This window comes from Lonchura striata, chromosome 1 (assembly GCF_050655825.1).
Source record: "Lonchura striata isolate lonStrDom1 chromosome 1, ASM5065582v1, whole genome shotgun sequence".
Classification (NCBI taxonomy): Eukaryota; Metazoa; Chordata; class Aves; order Passeriformes; family Estrildidae; genus Lonchura; species Lonchura striata.
Genome location: NC_140703.1, coordinates 10,220,466 through 10,242,230, shown reverse-complemented (window position 1 = coordinate 10,242,230; position 21,765 = coordinate 10,220,466). Strand labels below are relative to the sequence as shown.

General features: G+C 39.8%; 1 protein-coding gene across 1 annotated transcript in view; it reads right to left on the bottom strand.

Moving 5' to 3' along the window:
- ROBO2 (roundabout guidance receptor 2) overlaps positions 1–18,037 on the bottom strand; it is a 1,020,426-nt gene extending 1,002,389 nt beyond the window's left edge. The window contains exons 1-2 of the mRNA XM_085589808.1: positions 17,739–18,037; positions 4,431–4,547 (exon numbers count right to left, since the gene is read on the bottom strand). Coding sequence (XP_085445934.1) covers positions 4,431–4,533 — 103 coding nt within the window. The 5' untranslated portion in view covers positions 4,534–4,547; positions 17,739–18,037. The remainder of the gene's footprint in view (positions 1–4,430; positions 4,548–17,738) is intronic.
- Between the last annotated feature and the right edge of the window lie 3,728 nt (positions 18,038–21,765).

Sequence of the window (21,765 nt, the reverse complement as noted above, 5' to 3'; positions counted from 1 at the left end):
ATGCCAAATTATCCTTACTATACCACCTGAATTTTAAACAGGTGGTAGTGCACAAGGAAAGACTGCTTAAGCTTGTCACCGGGGCTTAATCTAGATTTGGATCCAAGCACAGGTCTGTCAGAGACTCAATGCTTTTTAAAGCATTAATACATTACCCTGCAGCTTTGCACGTTCATTAATTTAAAGGAGAGATTAAAAAGCTGATGTAAGAGGACTGATAGCAGAAGTTCCCATTAAAACAAAAAGCTGCAAGTCAACTCAGACACACAGGACAAATCTCAACTTACTTCCTCTGAGCTGGCAAACCCATCCTACCCTGCTGGGCTATGCCACAGGCTCTGGATGGGCTGGGTGACCTGGGATGTGCACAAGGCTGGTGGGCAGCATCCCTGAGGCAGCAGTGCCAGCTGGATCCCATCCCATGTCCTCTTTCCACAGAGGGTCACAAGCCAGGTTACACACGTGCACTTGGTAGATTTGGCAGTGCTGAATGCAAATCATGGTACCACAGCAGCCATGGATCATTTCAGGATTAGCTGAGCTGTGAAATTTGGAACCAAGACTCTCTATTTCTACACACAGTTTTTATTTATCTGGTTTTTACATTTTTTTAAAACCAAAATCACTGCCAGTCATTTAGTACCAAAAACTGTATATGCACACACATACACAACCCATACATACAAAATACTTTTCCTTACTTTGTCAGAGAGCTGAGCTGGAGAAAGATAGTGACACACAGCTGCTCTGGCCCACAGCAAAGCACAGTGGTTGGAAAGAGACATCACAGCTTAGTCTTCATAGTTAAAACATGTCACTAAAGAAGGGTTTTGGAAGAAATCTCAGTTATCCTCAACCTGCCTTCCTTCCCACTATTAACCAACCACAGTAATCTCAGGATTGAGAGAAGACTTATTTGTTGGTTTTGGAGTATGTTTTGAGGAACATTTGGGCTTTGTCAGCAGCACAGACAAAAGGAGAAATTGAGGCAATTTGAATGCTTGTCCTCAGCTATAAACACCCACCTAAACACTCTGAAGTCCAGCAAAGACTCCCTTTGTTTCTGAAGGTACATTGGTATTTACTCCTGTTAGCCATAATGCTACCTGCTTTATCATAAGTTACAAAATGCAAAAAAGAAACCAAAACCATTACATGCTTGCACACAACATTGTTTAAATCCCAAAGTTAAGGTGCTTTTCCCCCATTAGGCCTGTGTTGGAGGGGGAAAAAAGTTCCTGCAGGCAGGAGGTCAGAGCTTGGCCAGCCAGCAACACCCACTGCTCTCTAGCACATTGTTTGAGTTCTGAAGCCTCTTGGCTGTAGCACATTGCACAGCCTTTATGCTTGATCATTAAATAAAACAATCTGTCAACACTGTACCCTGACAGCTCTGTAAAAAAAAAAGATTTGAAGGCACATCTTGGGCAGGAAGCATGCATCCAAGAACACCAGCACTACTGCTGTGTACTTCAGAGAGCAGACACTGTTTTATCCAGCATCTCTAGAGCTTCAAAGAGAGCACCTGCTTCATCTATACAGCAGTGAAATTCCAGGTATTAAGCAACATTCACTTCTTTTAAAAGAAGTCTTAACATTATTAGATTCCAGGACTCCTTATTCATCTTCTGTCTTAAATATCAATACTAACACTATTTGTGGATATCACTGAACAGTAACTGCATGCTTATTGTTCAAGTAACTTCAGACTTCCAGATATGTGATTTCTAAGTTTACCAAGAAAAACAAGTCTGTTTCAAAATACTCTTCAAATTACTCAGGGCTCAACATTAGCTATTAGTATTCTTGTAAATTTACTGATGCGTACAAAATAGAGCCCAAAATATATTTACTCCTCTGAGGACAGAGGAGTAAACCTGCAATATTCAGGTAAGTGAGAAAAGCAGAATGGATGCAAAATTTTAAAAACTACATATTCAGCTGTTGTGGTAGAGTGCAAAATAAATTAAAACCGTTTCTTCTTTACTCCAGTCTGTACTGGACACTTACACAGGGGAAGACTGAAGTATCCACTCCTAAGCTACACATGAATAGAGGAAGATGCAGCCCCATGGACTTCAAAAACCAGAGAATTCTTGGGTTGGGTTAATGTGTAAAGAGAGAGAAAGAGCTGTTGAAAAACAAAGGATTTTCAATTTAAGTTTACTATTGTGATTGGAAATGGAAGTGGAACAAATGTTGATTTCTTCCTAACTTCCATAGCAACCCACTCACACTGAAGTTATGTGACTCAGAAGCTGTTTTCTTTAAATGCAGCCATATGGCTTTTAAACACTTTTGGTTCTATGCCCAGACACAGAATCATTATTTCTTCATTTTATTGTCCTGATAGACTCCGAATAACCAAACTTTATAATTAATATGGATTTTACTCAAATTAATCAGAAATTATATTTCTCAGGTTTCTGCAAGGCATGCCCAAAGGGCTTTACTTTTTACTTTAGAAAAATGAAGTGTTAACAGAAACTCACAGCAAAATTACAGATATGTCCAGAAACCTAGGTTTTGCAATTTTTAAATACCCTGTGTATGTAATTATGCCAAAAAATACTTGTTCCTTGTTTATAATTTACTACTTCATTGCCATTAAAAGTTCACATTTCTCAAGTGAAGGTTCAAGCAATGCACAGCAGTTGCTATAAATGTATGCTCAAAAGTCTGCACTACACTTCCATCAGAGTAGAGTACAATGTCTACAGAGACTGAAACACAGCCAGTTTTATTATACTAGACATGCTTAGAGGTACTTAACATTCAAAAGCTGCATTACAACTTAACAGTTATTTAAAATCAAAGCAAAATAATGTGATCATGGTACATAATCCTTTTCCACTAAGGGTCACTGCTGATTTAAGGAAGACTTTTTGCATTCCAGAGTGGTTTGTCATACTAGTTTCATTTTTCTACACTTTGGTAGTTATTAGGTAGTTACAATTTGCTTATTATTAGAAAACAGAAACACATAGAACTACATGACTAAAGGTCAGCTCACAGATCAAGACTGTCTTGTCATCAGCCAGAAAATCACAGAGAATCAAAGAATATTTCACAGTATCAGTACCCTCATGTTATCCACTTTGAAAACAAACTCTTTCAAGACATTATATCTGTGTTTCTTTCCAATGCCATTAACCAGTATTTCATAAAACTGAAAAATTGACCATACCCATCACATTTTAGCACAATACCACAAAACAGTCAGTCTTCAAATATATCTGGTTTTCCAATTCAATGACTATAACATCAAAATGGACACATTTTGAATGGAAAAGCAATGCCCTTTTTGTACAAATACAATTCATAACAGAAAAACTGGTTACTACCTGCAAAACACTCATGACACTTTCCTGCTAAAATCCTATAAAGGCTGCCAGAGTGGCTTTTAGAATCAACAACACACAGAAATGCCACAGAAGTTTCCAGCAGAACTGCAGTGCACAGTTTACATCCAATTCCTACTTCTAAAGCTGTACCAAAAAAGAATAACATTATCCTTCCAACAGCCAAGACCTCTTTCTGCAACCCAAAAATGCCTGTGGAAATGGACTTAGCACAGGCTGTACACACTAACCAGCATCATGCTTATAGCCAGTGACTGGAGTAATAGAGAACAGAGAGGCTCAAGCAAAATACATAGAGCATTTTCCACACCTGAGGAGTACATTAAGGATGTGAAAATCTCAGTCTGCATGTAACATGTATTTCCTAAAGGCCTGATAAAGGAAGTCTTAAAAAAAAGTCCTCAAAGTCACTTCCCTTTAATTTCAGTGCCTCAAAGTGACATTTTTCCCCTTTCCCAGTTTGACACAACACACAAACATCTTTTATTCTAAAGATATATTAACAAGTACAATAGCCTGGTTTTACCTCTCTTGTTAGCATCCCTCAGATCAGAAACATGCAATAATGCTTCATTTTTCAAAACTGAAAACCTAAGAAGACTTTCTTTTGCCTGTCTGCATCCCTACAGCTGTTATTATGCACCACCATCAGTGAGTGAGACAGGAACACAACAGGGAAATTATTTATAGCATGGCCACTAAAGTGTTTCTGAATATTGCAGCTATCACAGCCAAACAACACAAAGTAACCATGTCTATAATCTCTTAAACAGCTACTTCTCCACACCTAGAGAGCCAACAACAGATACAAAGGGAAGATTTATTTCAAGGCACACTTCAATCACTGAGCACATGAAAACAGATCCAAGCACTTGGATAATCCCCAAAGGCATCAAGACATCATTTTCCAAACAGAATTACTCAACTGAAGTCCTTCAGATTTTTATATCCCTATTTCTTGTCAGCTCTTCACAGAATTTCAGTCCTTGATCATACAGCCTTCTTAGTCTAACCAATATTATGCAATACCATGCCAAGAGCAAATTGCAGAAAATCATCTTCACTTACCTTGCCCTTGTCCACTGATCTGGTGACCCCACAGCATCAGAATTACTGCCAATATCCAGTGCATCTCCCCAGCTACTCTGCCACTTCCTTGTCTTCCAGCCATTGCATTATTGGATGCTATACAAAGAAATATTATTGAATGTTTTAGTTATCACTCTTGGGAAATATACCTTTGGGTGAAGGAAAGCAAAAAGTTCCCATAAATTTCCTCAGTACACATCTATAACTCTACTTTAATAAATACTCAATGGTAAAAATGTTTCTGCATTCAGAACCTCCCTGACTGTTTGCTCAAGACTGTCACCTCATAGGCCACTACAAAATCAAAATAAACTGCTTTGAAAATGCTTTCATTTTCCTTTCATACAGAAAGCCTGAGCTTCCCAAAAAAAAAAAAACAGAACCAGTCAGGCTTAAAAGACCTGAAGAAGCAGCACTTCACTGAGTCTCTTAGAAGTCTGATTGCATAGCATAGAAAATTTACTGAGGCAAAACCCCTCAATTAACTTAAAACTTGATTTTTTTTTTTTTTTAATTTTGGGTTTTAAAACATTGAGATGTGTCAGCAGTTGCTTCTCATTGTGGGCGCTTAGGGATGAAGTAGATCTTCCAGTCAGCACATCTTTTATATTGTAGAATGATTTGGGTTGGAAGCAGTTTTAAAGCTCATCTCTTTCTGACCCTCTGCCATGGGCAGGGACACTTCCCACTGGATCAGGGTGCTCAGAGCTCCATGGAACCTGGCCTTGAACAATTCCAGGGACTGGGCAGCCTCAGCTTCTCTGGGCATCATCACTGACATCATCAACACCCACTTATTTATTATCCCACACCACACTTCCTCTTGCTGCACTCTGACTTAGAGCTGCTCCTCCAGAAGATCTGTTTAATCAAATACTGATTTGTCAGAACTGTACTGGTTACACAGGACTGGCTGGAAAAAATAGAATTTCTAGGCTAAAGCATAGGCAACTATCACAGAAATTGGTATATGAGTATTTGGGAAATTTATCCAACACGTGGGAAATCTTGCACCAATAAGTAGGTTTTAGAAAGGAAATAGTGTAAAAATTTCTTGTGGTTTTTTTTCCTATAAAGAGGTCTAAATTTGTCATGAATAGAAAAATTATAAAATAAAAATCTTGGAAAAAAACCCAGGGAAAGCACTAAACTAATAGAAGAGTATATTTACATATTGGTTGATTAAGCATACTATTAATACCACTATTGCAACAATTTTTTAAAAAAGCTATTTTCCAAACTGATGGATGCAGCACCCATCCATAACAAAGGGTTCAACTGAAATTATAATCCATAGTTCTCAATTCTGATCTATCACCTAGTGAAAAATATCTCTGCTTTATACAGCTTAAAACTCCAGTACTATTTACAGAATAAAAACCTAAGGAAGACTACAAAAGCAGACATGCAGAACACTACACTTGAGTTTCTCCCTCCCTCACCTACCCCCACCTATGGAGGGGAGGCAGGCAGTGGAAGCTCCTGCAAGAGGTGCTTAAAGGGAAGGAGTAATTTTTCTGTTTGTTGTTACCATCAGACTTTCACATTTAATCAGTGCTCTAACCACCTGCTCAGATCACAAAGTATCTTCCCATGCACTTCCTGTAGCTCTTCAGAAGGAAAATGGTCTTTTGCTTCAAAAGTGGTTGTGGAAGGCAACCCTTTTGCATAGAGGAACCTCCCCATTTTTCCAAACACCTTGATTTTATTGTCAAGAGCTTGTTTGAGGTCCCCTAGAGCTGCTGTTATTCCAGCCAAAGAGTGCCCTTCCTCAGCCAGCACACAACAGCTCCTCTCTGTCCCCTCTCAGGCATATGGAGAGAAGAGAGAAAAGGATGCTAAAAATCTTTATTTGTTTTGGCCTTGCCTTTTTTTTGACTATTCAACCCCCACAGGGAAAGGGAAGCAAACAACTGAAAATGGAAATTCCAAAGCAAAAATTTAAATCAATAAACACAAATAAATGTCCTAAAAATATAGTCACATTACCACTGCAAGGTCAAAGAAGGAGATTTTCAAAATCAGTAGCTTGAAAACGAGATGTTCTGTTTCATGAATATTCTTTCCTCAAACTAACAGACACATTCTTGATGCTCAGCCCAAGCAAACAGATGGTATTCAATTAGTTATTTACCTACTTTACAATTAATTAAAACATCCAAGATAATTTTTTGTTTTGACTGTGCCTACAGAAAGCTAGAGTTCCACAAAAAGCTGGCATTTGTATCTACAGCCCTGCTAGCTGTAATATAAATATTACAACTAAGAAAGCATTAAGATACCAAAAGGCTTTTTCCAAGGGTATGTAGGGATAGAACAAGGGGGAATGGCCTCAGATTGTAAGAGAGTAGGTTGAGATTAGATATTAGGATGAAATTCTTCAACTGAGGCTTGTGAGACCCTGGCATGGGTTCCTCAGAGAAGCTGTGGCTGCCCCATCCCTGGGAGTATTCAAGGCCAGGTTGGATGGAGCTTTGAACAACCTGGTCTGGTGGAAAATGTCCCTGTCCATGGCACAGAGATGTTGGAACCAAATGATCTTTAAGATCTTTAACTTTTAAAAAAGCTTTTTCAGCTTGAAAGTCCATAACTAGGAGGAACTCTAGGCACCGCATCCATAGTATTCCAGTTAGGAACAAAAGAAGCAAAAAACTGTAAGGTTTTATTTTGGATCCAAGAGCCACTTTATTCACAACACAGGAACCACCCCTGAAAGAAAAAGTGAGGCAGAAGAGGCTGCAAGAACTGGGTGAAAGCTGTGCCCTTCACAACAGCACAAAACTCCAAAGAGAGGGAGGGAATCTAAGTCTCAAGGACATTGTTCCTGTCATATGTCTTGTCTTCTATGAGCTAATTTGTAAAAGAAAGAAGCAAAGAACAGCAACTGACATATATGTAACTGAAATTTCAAACTGGAGCTTCTATTTCCTGAGGAAAATTCAACAGGAGGCTTTCATTATAAAAGCAGAAACCAGCCTCAGATTCAAAACCATTAATCCCCTCTGACTCCTAAGTCTCATTTTCCATACAGGTGCAGGCAAACAGGTTTATCTCAGACAAACACATTTTAAATTAAAGAACACTTCTAATAGAGAAGTATATTACAGTAAAAAAGCTTAACTAGCAAGCCTGTAATTAACCTTTACAGCATCTGGTTTTACACTAGTGCTGCTTCAGCCCCTCAAATACAGGAATAAATTTACCAAGGACAGAATCAAACCATAAGTATCTCAAATCAATAGGAACAGCAGGTGCAACAGGTCTAGAGAGGCAGAAGGCAGGAAAAAGTCTTCTTTTTCCACCATTCCTTTAGTTAGCTTGTAAAGAGGTGAACAGAAATCACAATTATCCAAAAGAATAATTTTAAAAGCAAGTTTTTGTTGCTGCAAGGCCTGCAGAAGGAAAGCCAAGAGATACACAAATCCTATCCTCTAAAGGCACAAAGAAATTTATTACTCTAACTCCACAGAAAAGAAGCTATTTTTACATTACTCACCAAAGTTGCTACAAGAGGAAAAAAAAATACTCAAGTAAGTGGGAAATAAAAACTTACCTGTAAATCTTCCTTCACCCTACTCCTTCCAAACCAACAATTCTCCCTACACCAGCAGGAAAAGATACCCAGCTCCTCTCCCACACCCTTTATACTCATCCAATCAAGAGCCAGCTGAATTAAATAACATCTCAAACTTAATGCAGCTGTGCTCACACATATCCTGCACCAAAACGCCTATGGGGAAAAAAATAATAAACCAACTACCACTACTCTCTGTTTTACTCTTTTTTTTCTCCTCCAAACCTGCATGTATAACTCTAACCATTAAATAGCCAGGAGACTCACCAGCTTCACAGCCAAGAGAAAATGGCAAGAGGACCTTCTTCACATTTATTGACAATTAACATCAACTAATTTAGAGTGAACCAGGTGCAGTCAGTTGGCAGGAAATCAGGGAACATGGATAAATCTGTCATATAAAGGACTCTAACAAAGTCTAAAGTTTGTTTTAGGTGAGACTTCTGCTGAAGTAGTGTTGGCATAAAAAGCTGGGAGGCTTTTAGCTGCATTTCCAGCGATTTGTTGCCATCTAAATAGCAGGATCCATAAAAATCCACAGGCTTTGCAGAATTTGATTTGTGGGTGGCAACAACTTACATGTATTTTGCTTTCTTTCTGTTACTGTCTGCATTATTTTATATGCTTTTGTCTTGTTTGAATCACTGAGTATATCAACTATGTAGACCCAAGTATCCTTTTTAGTATAATAATTTATAGGTTTCTCTATAAAACTATGTTTAAAAAACATATTTATTCTATGCAAGCATACATTTCATAAATCTTTAGCAAAGGGCAAATAAAATATGCCAGTTTCCTGGCAAATCATGGGAATGTCAATTGTCTCATAAAAGTGGAAGTTGCCATTGCAGATGAAGTAGAATTTAGCCACTTAACTATGTTTAAAGAACAGTTTTCCTCTCCACACAGCACCTATGAAATATCTGGTATAGATAGCTGGAAGGGATAAATGGCTTCTCTGGCCTATGTTAACACAGCCAGCCTCACAGACCAGCTGGATCTCTCTGAAATGGCAACATGATCCATGAGTTTTAGCAGGTATTTTTAATGTTTTATATTATGTAATCATGCAAAGGAAAAAGGGAAGGGAGGGAAAAAAAACCCCAAAATACTGATAAAAATCACCAAACCCACAAAATATCCTATAAGTATTTTGAATGTTGTTGTCTAATGAAAGTGCAAGGACAGACTAAATTTTTCTAATGCAGATTATAAAGTGGATGCATTTTTACATTCCTGAGACAAGACTCCAACCTTCCTTTCCTGCACAAAAGTCTGTGGTACCAGCAGGCCTGTTTATGTCCATGGAACTGAAATCAGAACCTGGCCTGATGCATTTAAAATAATTGAATTTATCACTGATGTTTTATTTGTCTGTTACAAAGACTGTATTTTTAACCTCATTTCTGTTAGTGCATTACCAAAGACATTATGAATACAAACTCTCTCAGAGGGCCATGTGTGGAACCAGATACTATCTGATGAGGACCTCCCTGCAGTATCAGGATTGTTTTGCCTGTTTAAGTCCAGATGCAATTCAAGAGCAGCAAAACAAGGTCCATACCACACCAGAAGTTTCCTGTGCTGCCCTTGCTGGGCCAAAGCACTCCTGCTCCTCACTCCGAGCTGCCAGACCCCATCTTTGTGCACAGAAGGTGAAAAGCCATGAACTCCCACCCAGAGCTGAAGAGATAACCTAGGACATCTGCCAGCCTGGAGGCAGCTGTGGCTCCACTGAGATGGCAAATCCATTGCTGGAACACAGATCTTGTGACATCAGAACAGGGGTCTCTGCCAATCCCAGAATCCTAGAACCTCAGAAGGGTTTGAGTTCGAAGGGACCTGCCATGGGCAGGGGCACCTTCCACCAGACCAGATTGCTCAGAGCCCCATCCAGCCTGGCCATGAGCACTTCCAGGTTTTCCTGTGCCAGTGCCTCACCAACCTCACAGCAAAGAACTTCTTCCTAATATCTGATCTAAGCCTTTTCTCTGTCATTTTAACACCATTCCCCCTTGTCCTGTCACTCCAGACCCTCGTAAGCAGTCTCTCTCCATCTTTCCTGTGGGCTCCCTTGAGGTACTGGAAGGTCACAATTAGCTCACCCCAGAGCCTTCTCTTTTCCAGGCTGAACAATCCCAGTTCTCCCAGCCTCTCCTCCCAGCAGAGCTGCTCCATCCCTCTGCTCCCCTCGGTGCTCCTCTGGCCTGGCTGCAGCAGGTCCCTGTCCTTGCTGTGCTGGAGCCCAGAGCTGATGCAGCCCTGCAGGTGGGGTCTCAGCAGAGCGGGGCAGAGGGGCAGAATCCCCTCCCTGCCCTGCTGCCCACGGGGCTTGGCATGAGCCCAGCACACGGGGGGGTTCTGGGCTGCCAATGGCCAGGGCATGGCCAGCCTGTCCTCACCAGCACCCCCAGTCCTTCCCCCAGGGCTGCTCTGGGTCTGTCCATCCCCAGCCTGGATTGGTACTGGGGCTGCCCTGACCCAGGAGCAGCAGCTTGGACTTGGTCTGTTAAACCTCGTGAGATTCCCATGGGCACTTCTTGAGCTTGTCCAGGTCCCTCTGGATGGCATCCCATCCTTCAGGCGTGTCACTCACACCCCTCAGATTGGTGTCATCTGCAAACCTGCTGAGGGGGCACTCGATCCACTGTCTGTGTCATTGATGATGTCTTCTTCAGTTCAGCACACCTGCCTGAAACTTCCATGGTGTAATTACAAACTTTCCAAAATATATTTAGTAACAGTGATTCGGAACATCTGATAGCAATTATTGATTATTCAGTAATGTACTAAATCATTAAGTCACTAACTTATAATCTAGTTTGCTCTCAGAACCTTTCAAAGTTTAAGTAACTATTGATTCTTCCATACTCTCTGATTAAAATTTAAAGTGAAAATTTTTTCTTAAGATTTAACTTTTTTAAACATCAAATTAATATTATAAAGAAAGTAACATATGTACTGTTAGCAGAAATACAAATTGCCTACAAACATATTGTAACTGAATTAATGGTTCCTCAATGAAGGCAAATATGTTTTAAGCTGGGCATTTACAAAGATAGTTTTTTCCATTCTTTTTTGTATAGAAACTTATCAATTTCACTTTTTGGAAACACTATGAACCTTCAAGGCAATTTCACTATGACTTTAAAAAAGGTTTTATTTCCCAAAATGAAAAAAAAAAAAAAAAAACCCCAAAACAACCAAAAAAATTTCATTTGCAATAGAAAGTTTAAATACTGCATGACTTTAGCTTTTAAGATTTTTACTCCAGTTGTTCAGTTGTTCAGATGATAGATTCTGATACAGGAATTGTCTGTATCACTATGTAGAGAAGAAGATGGTTGTGGAAACTGCAACCCATTTACTTCCCAAAAAGTTAGATTAGATTATGTGAATGATCTGACTGGGGAATATCTGTGGGCTGCACTGGTCAATCTCACTAGATTTGTATAACTTTTTTAACAATCCTAAAAGAAGAAGAATGTCAGCTACATTTCATTAACATGGATATTTGAATCTTTAAGTCTTTCTGATTCACAAAAGAGAGCAAATCCAAGTAGTAAATTAAACTGTGACCAATAAATATAAGTCCCCTTAACTACAATCACTCATACCATCTTCTTTTGCATTAACATATCAAAATCAATAGAATTGACTTTGGTTCCATAAAACCATTTGTTTTGGTTTTCTTTGCTATCTCATACACTGAGAAGAAAACTTCCAATGCATTAAGAAATTTCAGGTAACTGGCTCTGTCAATACAGATGAAAGATGAGGAAAAAGTGAGTAGGAGAGTAATACATTTTTCACAAAGTATTGGATCCCATGAACAAATTAATGATGTTTTAAAGTGAGAAAATGTGAGGGGCAAAAGTTTTCAAGTTACTGAGTGATAATAATGGGGCTATCTATTGTACATCCATCACCTTGAAGTACCTGACACATATTTTGGACTGTTTTTGTGCATTTTCTTTATGATGATTAATAGTGGCATTGTACCCTCTGAAATAGCAGCCCATCACAGAGAGAAAGGTGTACTAAATTAAATTCAGATGATAACTATTTTGATCTCAAACACATGTAGAGCATAATATTGAAAGAGTAGAACAAAAAAAAAAAAAACAAAAAAAAAAACCAGACAAACCAAAAAAACCCCACCAAATCCTGTGAGAAGCACTCATGTCTAAAATGAGGATCCACAACAAACAAATAGAGAAAAAGGAGCAGGAGCATAATACTCTGCTTAAACCTCTGCACTTCTCTAAAACATTCATTATTCTGATCTCTTTTCCCCACTTTACATTTACATTAGAAAACAGTGAGGTTTAAGAAGTATTTTCTTCTGTAACACTTTAAAGAAGAAAGAGGGGCACTACACTAGATAACTAAATTTCTGTAAAAAGGAATAAATAAAATAAGTTGAGTGCCGCTTGCCCACCTTTTATGTCCTGGACACGCTACTGTGGTTTGTCTCTAACACACATCAGAAGCCCACAGAGGTTCATGTAATTTTTTTTTTTTCTTCTGTGATTTTAAACATTTAGCTAAAGCATCTCTTCACTTTTGTTTTTGGTGGATAGGGAAGCAAAATTAGAATAGAAACTTTCCACCAGTGCCCTTTGATGGTGAGGCTGGAAGCAAGAGTTCCAAGCTCCCCAAGATGACCAAAGCAACAAAAAGACTTTTCAGTGCAAGTGTTCTTGTGCTGACACATTTTAGCCTGCTGCTTAGAAGAATGAAGGCAGATACTATGGCTCAGCAAACAAGCTCTAGCCAAAATTTTCATTTTCCTGTGCTGGAATTTAGCAGGGGAATTTCAAGGTGAGCCCTTTTCTCTGACTCAACAAGAAAAAACAAGGTTGGGGGCGGAGGAGGGAATCCGTGTCCCCATCAGAAGAGCAAATATAATGACTCTCTGCATGAGTGTGATATGTATATTTAAGGACTGGAAACCACTCTGAAATATCTGGAGGCCTCATACAGAAAGGGGAATGCTGAGCTGCTCCTGGAACTTGCTCAGGAGCTGTGCAGTCCCGTGTTCTCAAGGGAGTGCAGAAGCACCTCCACGTTCCAGCTCCCCAGCATGGGAGCACGGCTGCAGAAATCAATTATTCAGTCCCTTACAGCAGCCAAGAGTCTTGCAAGTCTTTGTGGAGAGCAACTAAGGAATGGGAGATTGTGGGTCTCAGATGCAGTCAAAGAAAGAAACTTAGAGTTTCTATCCAGGCAAAAGCCTGGGAAAGAGCTGGGAAAGAAGGTAAATAATTCTTTATCTCTCTTGTTTTTCACATTGTTTATAGTTAAGTTCTATCACTATGCGTCAAGCACTCTGCACCAGTGGGGTGAGTTGTTTTCACTTCAGAACCAATAGATTTAATCTTTGCAAAGCTCTATATAAAAGAGCGGTATATTTTGAATAAATGAGAGTTTTACTCCCAGCAGCCTTCTGAGTCAGAGTCTTCTCATTCCTGTCCTGCCTCAACAGCAACAGGAGATGCCAGGCTGACCTGGGGATCTGCTCAGGTGCTACAAGCAGGGTGCTAAAGGTTCAAAGCCTGACACCTCTCCTAACCACCAACAAATGAATAAGTCCCAGTTGTGCTATTGCATATGCACAAGATTTCAAAATTATTTCCTTTGGTCCCTTCTGGCTTCTTTTTTTTTTTTTTTTCCTCCTTTTTCTTTTGTACAGTTACAGATGTTGGTAATAATATTGTACAGAACTGTTTAGAAAAACTAAATTATCCGGAGGTTGATCTATAGAATACATTCCAGTGAAGCATCATCTACTATGGCTAAGAAGTCTGATCATTATTTAATAAGTTATTAAATTACAGTGTTCTCTATATACTACATAGTTTTACATTATTACCACTAACAAGGAATGCTTGCACAGTAATTCTTGTAAATTCCCCCACCTGACCTAAGCTAATTGTGGTAGACTTGAAAAAACCAAGTCAGGGCAGAATAACTGTGATGAATGGGAAAAGTCAAAAAAATCACCTAATTTTTTTGAGTGGGAGTACCAACAGAGATGGAAACAGTTGGTTAGGGCTTTTTTTCCTGTTATGTTGAGTATGCAAAATCCAAGTAGGCATAAATCCCAGGGGAATGAGAACAGTCAATGTTCCACCCATACAAGCAATCATACCTTCATATGTTCATAATTTACCAAAAATTGTTTTGAGAGTAGTCTAGCAGCTTCTAATATTTATTGGAATTATGCTTACATCTCTTTTAAAGGATGTGTCCAGAGTTTAGCTTATTAGGTTTCTGTAAGATAAAAAGCACAGTGACTAAAAATTTAAAATCTTCAATAAATTCTTTTAATAACTTTCCTATGCATCTTGTGCATAGGAAACAATGTTGCATCTTGTGATTTTAAAGACCTGATCCACAAGAGCTAGAAACTTCTATCTTTAAGAGCAGACACTCACCCTCTGTGACCTGAAGAGGTCTTTATTCTGAACAAGCTTCCTGAGAACGTGCCACCTTAAATCCATTGTTGATCCAATATTTTATATCTCTGATTCTAGGGTCTAGCTGTGTACTTCTGTGACAGAAATGTCTTGTTTACAGGGTGAAGAGGGAAGGAAATTCTTCTGCAGCCATTAGTTTGGATTTATTGCTGTGGGAGTTTTGTCTTCTCTTTAAAAGAAAAACTAGCATTGTTGGAGAGTTTTGAAAGCTGCCTTAATTAAAAAAAAGTAAAGCTACTCTACAAATCATGGTTGAAAACAGGTTAGCAAAGAAGAAAACATGATACTGTGAAAATCAACATAGTATTTAATATTGGTTTTCCCACAGCCAAGGACATGCTACCTTCCAGAAGCCCAGTCATGATTCCCAGTCAAACCCCATGAAGTTGTGAGGTGCAAGGTAGAGCTGATGAAGAAATTCTGCTGATTGAAAAGCAGACCAGCAGATAAAAGAAAAATCAATACCTGAGCATCAGCACAGTGTAATAAAAGCAATATCTCATTTTGACACCTTGACTGAGGGGATTTTTTGGACAAAGACTGCCATTATTTTTCCACTTTCACCTAAGTTTATCCCCTGATGCCTTGTTATGCTTTTCTGTGGCTCCTGCCTCAGGTCCAATTGCAGCCACAGAACTTGTTTCTGTCTTTCATAAAGGCTGGTTCTGTTTTGTTTTCTGCCAAGACTTTTCTCTCCCTCAGAGTAAGCTAAACATGCACTAGGAGGAGATCAGAGACAAGACATTGTGACTGTGATACTCAGATACAGGTATTTGGGCTCCAGGGATTTTATTCCCTCCAAAGGTTCAGACTGCTTTGTCCTTCTCACAAAATACTTCATCAGTAGAGACTTCATAGGTAGACATTTTTTGTTGCTTGTAACTTCTAGCTGACCTTGTAACAGGTTCTCTACATTCAATGTTTAAAGCCCTGGAGCTGAAGGCACTCCTGATTTTTCATTGAGCTGAACCATGGATAAAGATTTAATCTGATGCCAATTCCCCACATTCATTAAGATCAGTTATTCCACAGCAAAATCAAATATTCCAAGGGAATTGGTGTCAGATAAACTGTTTCCCCACTGCCCAGAAAACCAACAAAGAAAAGCACCACTTCAAAACACTCTTTAAATAGATGACTTGGTTTCAGCTTTGTAGGCGTGTTAAGAGATTTCAATTGCTACTTGTGAAAAAGCCTGGTGACGTCTCACTGTTGGGAAACTTAATTTTAGAACAAACAAGAAGTCAAAGAGGTAGAAAGGAAGGTAATAACACCCACCTAGTACTTGAACCTGCAAAAAATTTGCATTAGAAACGTCAATCCTACTAAATTTCAGTAAAAGCATATCAAGAAGTAGCTTTCATCATAATGTTATTTCTTTTCCTTATTGTTTCTTTAAGAAATAGGATTTGTGGGATTCTTTTTCATATTTATTCTGCTGTTTAGAGCCTAAAGGACTTTTGAAATAAAGGGACTTTCAGTATAAGCATATACACTTATACTATTTTCTGTTGATTTTGAGAACTCGACATCAGAACAGATATTTTTTTAATTCATTCTGAAGCCAGAGTAAATTGTGCAACAGAAATTCATAGAACTACTCAGAGAAAGTACACCATAACTACACTGTAAGAACTCCAGTAACTTGAGCAACATGCAGATCACATGGCAGTCCCCTGCACACAGGAAAATGTCATTTAAGAGAGGAAAGACTCACGTTTACACCCAATTTCTACATAGTAACTAAAAAGAAATTTTACATCTGGTGTTCTGAGTTTTCCACAATGGTACACAGGTTATTAATGTTACCAAGACTGTCAACTGAATGTCCACTGTAACAGTGAGTTACAGCAACCTGTGAATATCCTGTGCCCATACTAATCACTCTCATTCAATTAATGATTCAATCATTTCTCTGATTGACACAGCTGATGGAGCCTTGGATGGGAAGATGCAGGTAAACACCTCCTACTTGCACCACAAGACAGGAGGCAAGGGAATTCATACTTTTAACAATTTTGCCTCTGTGCTTCTGGCTTACAGAAGTGTAATGAGCAGAAACAACCACCTGTGTATTTGCTATATCCAGCTGTACAAAAAAAATGCCAGAGAAATAGTGAAATGTGTACCCGGTATGAAGCACCTGAAAAGTAACAAGTAACATGTAACTCCAAAACTAGTTACATCATTCATGTACATAAATGTACATTAATGTACAACATGTACATCATTAATTAATAGCTGGTACCCAGCCTATTCTTGACCCAAGATTTTTAACAAAAAAGTTAGAGCCTATTTTTGCAATTCTATAGGTCTATGTTAGAACCCATCTTAAGTTAATATGTATTAATACTATTCCTTCTTGACATTTTATGTCAAGATGTTTTATCTATAAATGTTTTTTATATATGCATAGGTATGTGGTGGACATATTTCCACTTATCCAAACTTAAGAGAAAGGAGAGGGAAAAAAAAGGCCTCCTTTTGACTTGGTTGCACAGAGCCTAAATATATCAGGTTGGGTTTCCTTTGGTACAAAGTATCTGTACTGAAGTGTCATCACACTCATTTGCATTTGTATTACTTTACCTAAAGCTAATTAAGACGATCTTTCTTGCCTAACTTTTTTCTTATTATTAACTTCAGCCAAATTTAAGATATTATGCTAGTTCCAAATTAATAAAGGAAGTGTGCAATTTCCAATTCACATACTGCACTCTAATACCTTTTATGAGCTGAACTGCTTGGTGTATTGTGATCTATAATTTGAAATAGCTGGCATTTTGACGCATTAAATTGTAGGTAAAAGAGGCTAAATGAGCAAAACTCCGACGCTCATTCTTGATGCCAACACGTTATTAACTCCTCCCTTAGCTTTGGCATTAGGATCCCGAGGGATGCCCAGGACAAGCCCGGCTGGAAGCAGAGCGCAGCTCTGCACGAGGTGTTATTCCTGCTGCCCTTGGGCTCCGCGCCCCCGGAGCCCACCGACCTCTCCCGCTTTCCCACCTCCAGCCCCGGCCAAACTTGGAGAAGTTCCCCGGCCGGAGGCACCGGCCGAGGCAGCAGCCGCCGCTCCCGGGGGATGCGCCAAGGGGGCGGATGCTCCGCCGCGCCCACCCCCGCCCCCGGGCGAGCCCGGCCCGGATCGGGCTGTGCTGGGGACGAACCGCAGGATTCCACCCCCATCCCCTTTTCTAATCTCTCAGCTCCTGCCCTCTCCCCTCTTACCTGGGCGGCGGGAGCCCCGAAACGCGGTCCCGGGAGATGCGGGAGGCGCCCGAAGTTTGCCGGGGGAGGGCGGGGGCAGATCCCGCTGGAATTGAAGCGCCCGGGGTGCGCGGTCCGCAGCGAGCGCAGCCCAGGCGGAGCAAGCTCTCACTTGCTGTCTGCTACAGGGGGTGAAAAAAAAGAAGGGGAGCGGATGGAGAGCGAGAGGAAGGCCCCCGTTCCTACGGGCTCCGCAGCCGAAGGGAGGAGTTAGTTTAATTGGAGCCGCGCTCCCGGGAAACGTGCCCGCACGGCCGGGCGGGGCGAGAAAGTTGCGGCGCTCCGGAGCTCCAGCACCGCGGACAGCGGCACCGGCCGGCCCCGGTACCCGGCAGCCGCTGCCGAACCGGCGATGGAAAACCCGGCAAGCTGTGGCAATCGTAAATTTTTATCACCCTTTGAAGATGGCACGCTATCCCTCCTGGGAACATGCCAAGTGGTTCTTGCCAGCGCTCTCTGAAAATAGGGATCGCGTCATGAGAGCCTGCAGCATCACTGATATTCCCAATACACAGACATTATACTTTATTGCATGCATTCAGACAGGTTAGTGATCCACTACCAATGACTGGTAAATATTATTAACCTTATTCTGCAGCTGAGGACATTGGGACAGAGAGGTTAAGAAATGATTGATGTTTCATACATAGAGCCAGATCCCTGTATGAATCCAGATCTGCATGGATGACTTTCCTCTTCAGATCCTTTCTTTCCCTCCTCCTTGCTTCTTGTCTTCAATCGTTGGATCAAGAGAATCCCAGAATAGTATGGGTTGAAAGGGAACTTAAAGGTCATCTCATTCCAACCCACTTGCCGTGAGCAGGGACACCTTCCACTAGACCAGGTTGCTCAGAGCCCCATCCAACCTGGCCTTGGACATTCCCAGGGATGGGGCATGCACAGCTCCTCTGGGCAGCTTTAAGTGTAGTGCCCCAATAACACTACAACATGGTTATCAACACTTGAAGTGTTTATAGCACTTCCCCAAGCACAAAAATATGACTTGAGGTTCTCCAGAAAATGGGTATTGTGAATGTAATAGCCCTAAATAAAGCAGCAAAATTTTGTGAGAAACGCCCAATAAGGACCACAAGAACAGAACCAGATCTCTTGTCTACACAGAGATGACCATGAAGCAAGTCAGGTAAGGATTCACACTTTAGGCACTCTCAAGCAGAAAAGAGAGTATTTGCCTTCTGTAAACCTCAGCAAACAAAATTTTCTGGAAATTAAATGCTTATTATCTCCAGTACATGAAATATTAAGTAAGCATTCCAGGACAACAAACAAGCTGTGTTCAACATTGTCAAAAAAGCTCTGCTAAATTAATTTTGAGAAAAAAAAATTTACGTTGAGAAAGAAAATTTTAATTACTAATAATTCACAAAAAGTGTAAACAAAAAGAACTCACCACTTGCTCTTTTGTCAGATAGAATTTAATGACTGAAAAAAAAAAATAAAGGCAGACTTGTAGAAAGTTCATCAATGATCAAGAAAGAAAAGGAGTAGGTAAGGTTTTCTTAAAAACAATATGCATGACCCTTCAGTCCATCAACATTTATTTTATCTACTTATGTGCACGCCTTTTCTGCACACCTGTATGGCACGAAAATACAAACTGCAGCTGTGGAAATGGAAGAGAGCATGGAAGGCTGGACAGATGGAAGTAATTAAAGTAATTAAATAATTATTTAGTGTATATATATATATATATATATATATATATATATATTCAATTTTAAATAAACATGCAATTTCCACACAGTCTTCCCAAGGTGTTTACTGTTTAATGTACATTCTAAAATGTCTTCTTTGTCTACTGAGCTTCCTTTTGTTAGCTAAGAATAAATTTTACCTATATATATGTACATACACACACATGGAGAGACATACATACACATATGACAAATCCCAGTGTCAGGCATTTACAACATTTTGCAAAATGGAGCAAAACTGAAGGAAAGACAGGCTTTGAAATCTCAGGATCTGAGATGTAGACAGTAACATAAGTTTAGAAGAATGGTTTTAGAGTAGTGAAACACTTAAAATTGCCTGGTGCAAGTTTCCCCAACAACAGCCTGAAAGCAGGCTCCTCACAGATTGTGCAGCAAAGACACAGGACTCTTCAGTGGAAGTGTCTTGGAGCATATCCAGTACTGATCCATGACTATGGATATGACAGTGTCAAAACTCAGGCTGCTATGGTTTCACACTCAGAAGTCACCTTGCTGTACAGATGGCCTGAGAGATGGAGCATGGAAGGAGAGCTAAAATGCTGGTGGCAAGAGTCATGAACTGAATGGCACCAACTGCACGAAGCAATGAATGACATCCTGCTGTGGCAGAGAAGACTGCTTTGCTGCCCTGGGCTAGCCACTTATTCCTAGTCAGGAAGCTCATTTAGGGGAGTGTCCAGTTTGGTATGCTCATTTTACAGGGCAGTTAAAGCCATCTTCATGATTAACACCTGGTAGTGTGGGTGGCACTGCTCTGACATGGTGCAAGTCCTTGGCATCCATGGGCTCAGTGCAGTTTCCACCAGACAAAAATTTTTCTCGGACAGTGAAAAATCAATTAAACAAGGGCCAAGCAGTTATGATCAGAAATTATCAAGGACTGAATAGTGATCATCTTAGAATGGAATTAAAATTACAAGATGCATTAACATATCCTTAAGACAAAATATCTTTGGCCTCCTCCACTTTTTCTATAGAGCACACAGGGTCCTCTTATGTCAGACACAGACAAGTATGGGGCAGCAACAGCAAAAATCTGCCTTCATTGAAGAGCTTGTAGTCTATTAAGGTAAAAGTCTTGAGTAGAATAATGTACTTACTGTGTGGGCAGCATAATTTTTAAGTGTTCTTAATTATTCATTTCTTTGCTGCTAAGTGCTTTGATTTAAAAATGATGTGATGTGTACATGCAGTGTTGATACTCAGATAACTTAATTGTTTTGGTAATATAACAAGGCATATGATGTAATGTCAATAGACTGCACCTTGTGTGCATTACAAGCTTTTCCATGTGGATGCTTATCCTCTAGTGACAAAGCTAATGATTCCTAATACGTGCACAGGGTAAGAAAGAGACTGCTGTGATAGACACTTAATAAACAGTTAAACAGATTGGTGGGAGAGCCAAGAAAGAGCCTCAAAATCTTGGCTTGGAACTGGTTTTGGGATGATATAAGCTGATGCAACAGATTTGAATGTGAAGAGAAGGAAAAGCCCGAGGGAGAAAGATTCTGAAGTACTGCAGATATTTGTTCATAATTACAAACTATCATCTTCCCTCCCAAAAATATGCTCTAAGCAACACCAAATTTGCAGTGAATTCTGAGGAGTAATTCAGGCTCAAAAATATTATTTACTATAGGGAACAATGAGTTTTCCTCTCCAGGTGTTTCAATAAAGGAGTACAAAGTATCTAATCAAATGTAAACATCCAAGTGGGTGTTCAAGTCTTCCAACCAATGTCATCAGAATTACTACTACCTAGGAAAATTTCTCTGTTGTCTATACAGAAATTCTACATTTCTAATCATATCACCTAAACAGCAATAAGTAGATGGCTCTCTCTTTCTTCTTCTTCTTTTTTTTTTTTTTTTTTTTTTGGTGGATTTTTTTTTTTTTTTTGTTCACATTCATTTGTGTTGAAGCAAAATAGAACTGGTAATACAAAATAGAGAGAAAGGGAAATAAAATCTAGGCAATTACTACCATTATGGCTCTGCCATTTGGGAGCAGTAGCATTTATTGCTCAAGTCTCCTTCAAGGAAAAGGGTTTAGATGAGATAGGTATCAACAGCTCACTGCTCAGAGAAAATAGGAAATGCTCACCATTATGTAACAATTGTGTGCTATGTAGTCTTTAAAACACATATAGTCCCTACTATTTACTGTGAGGGCAGTGAGGCCCTGGCACAGGTTGTCCAGAGAATTTGTGGATGCCCCAGCCCTGGAGGTGTTCAAGGCCAGCTTGGATG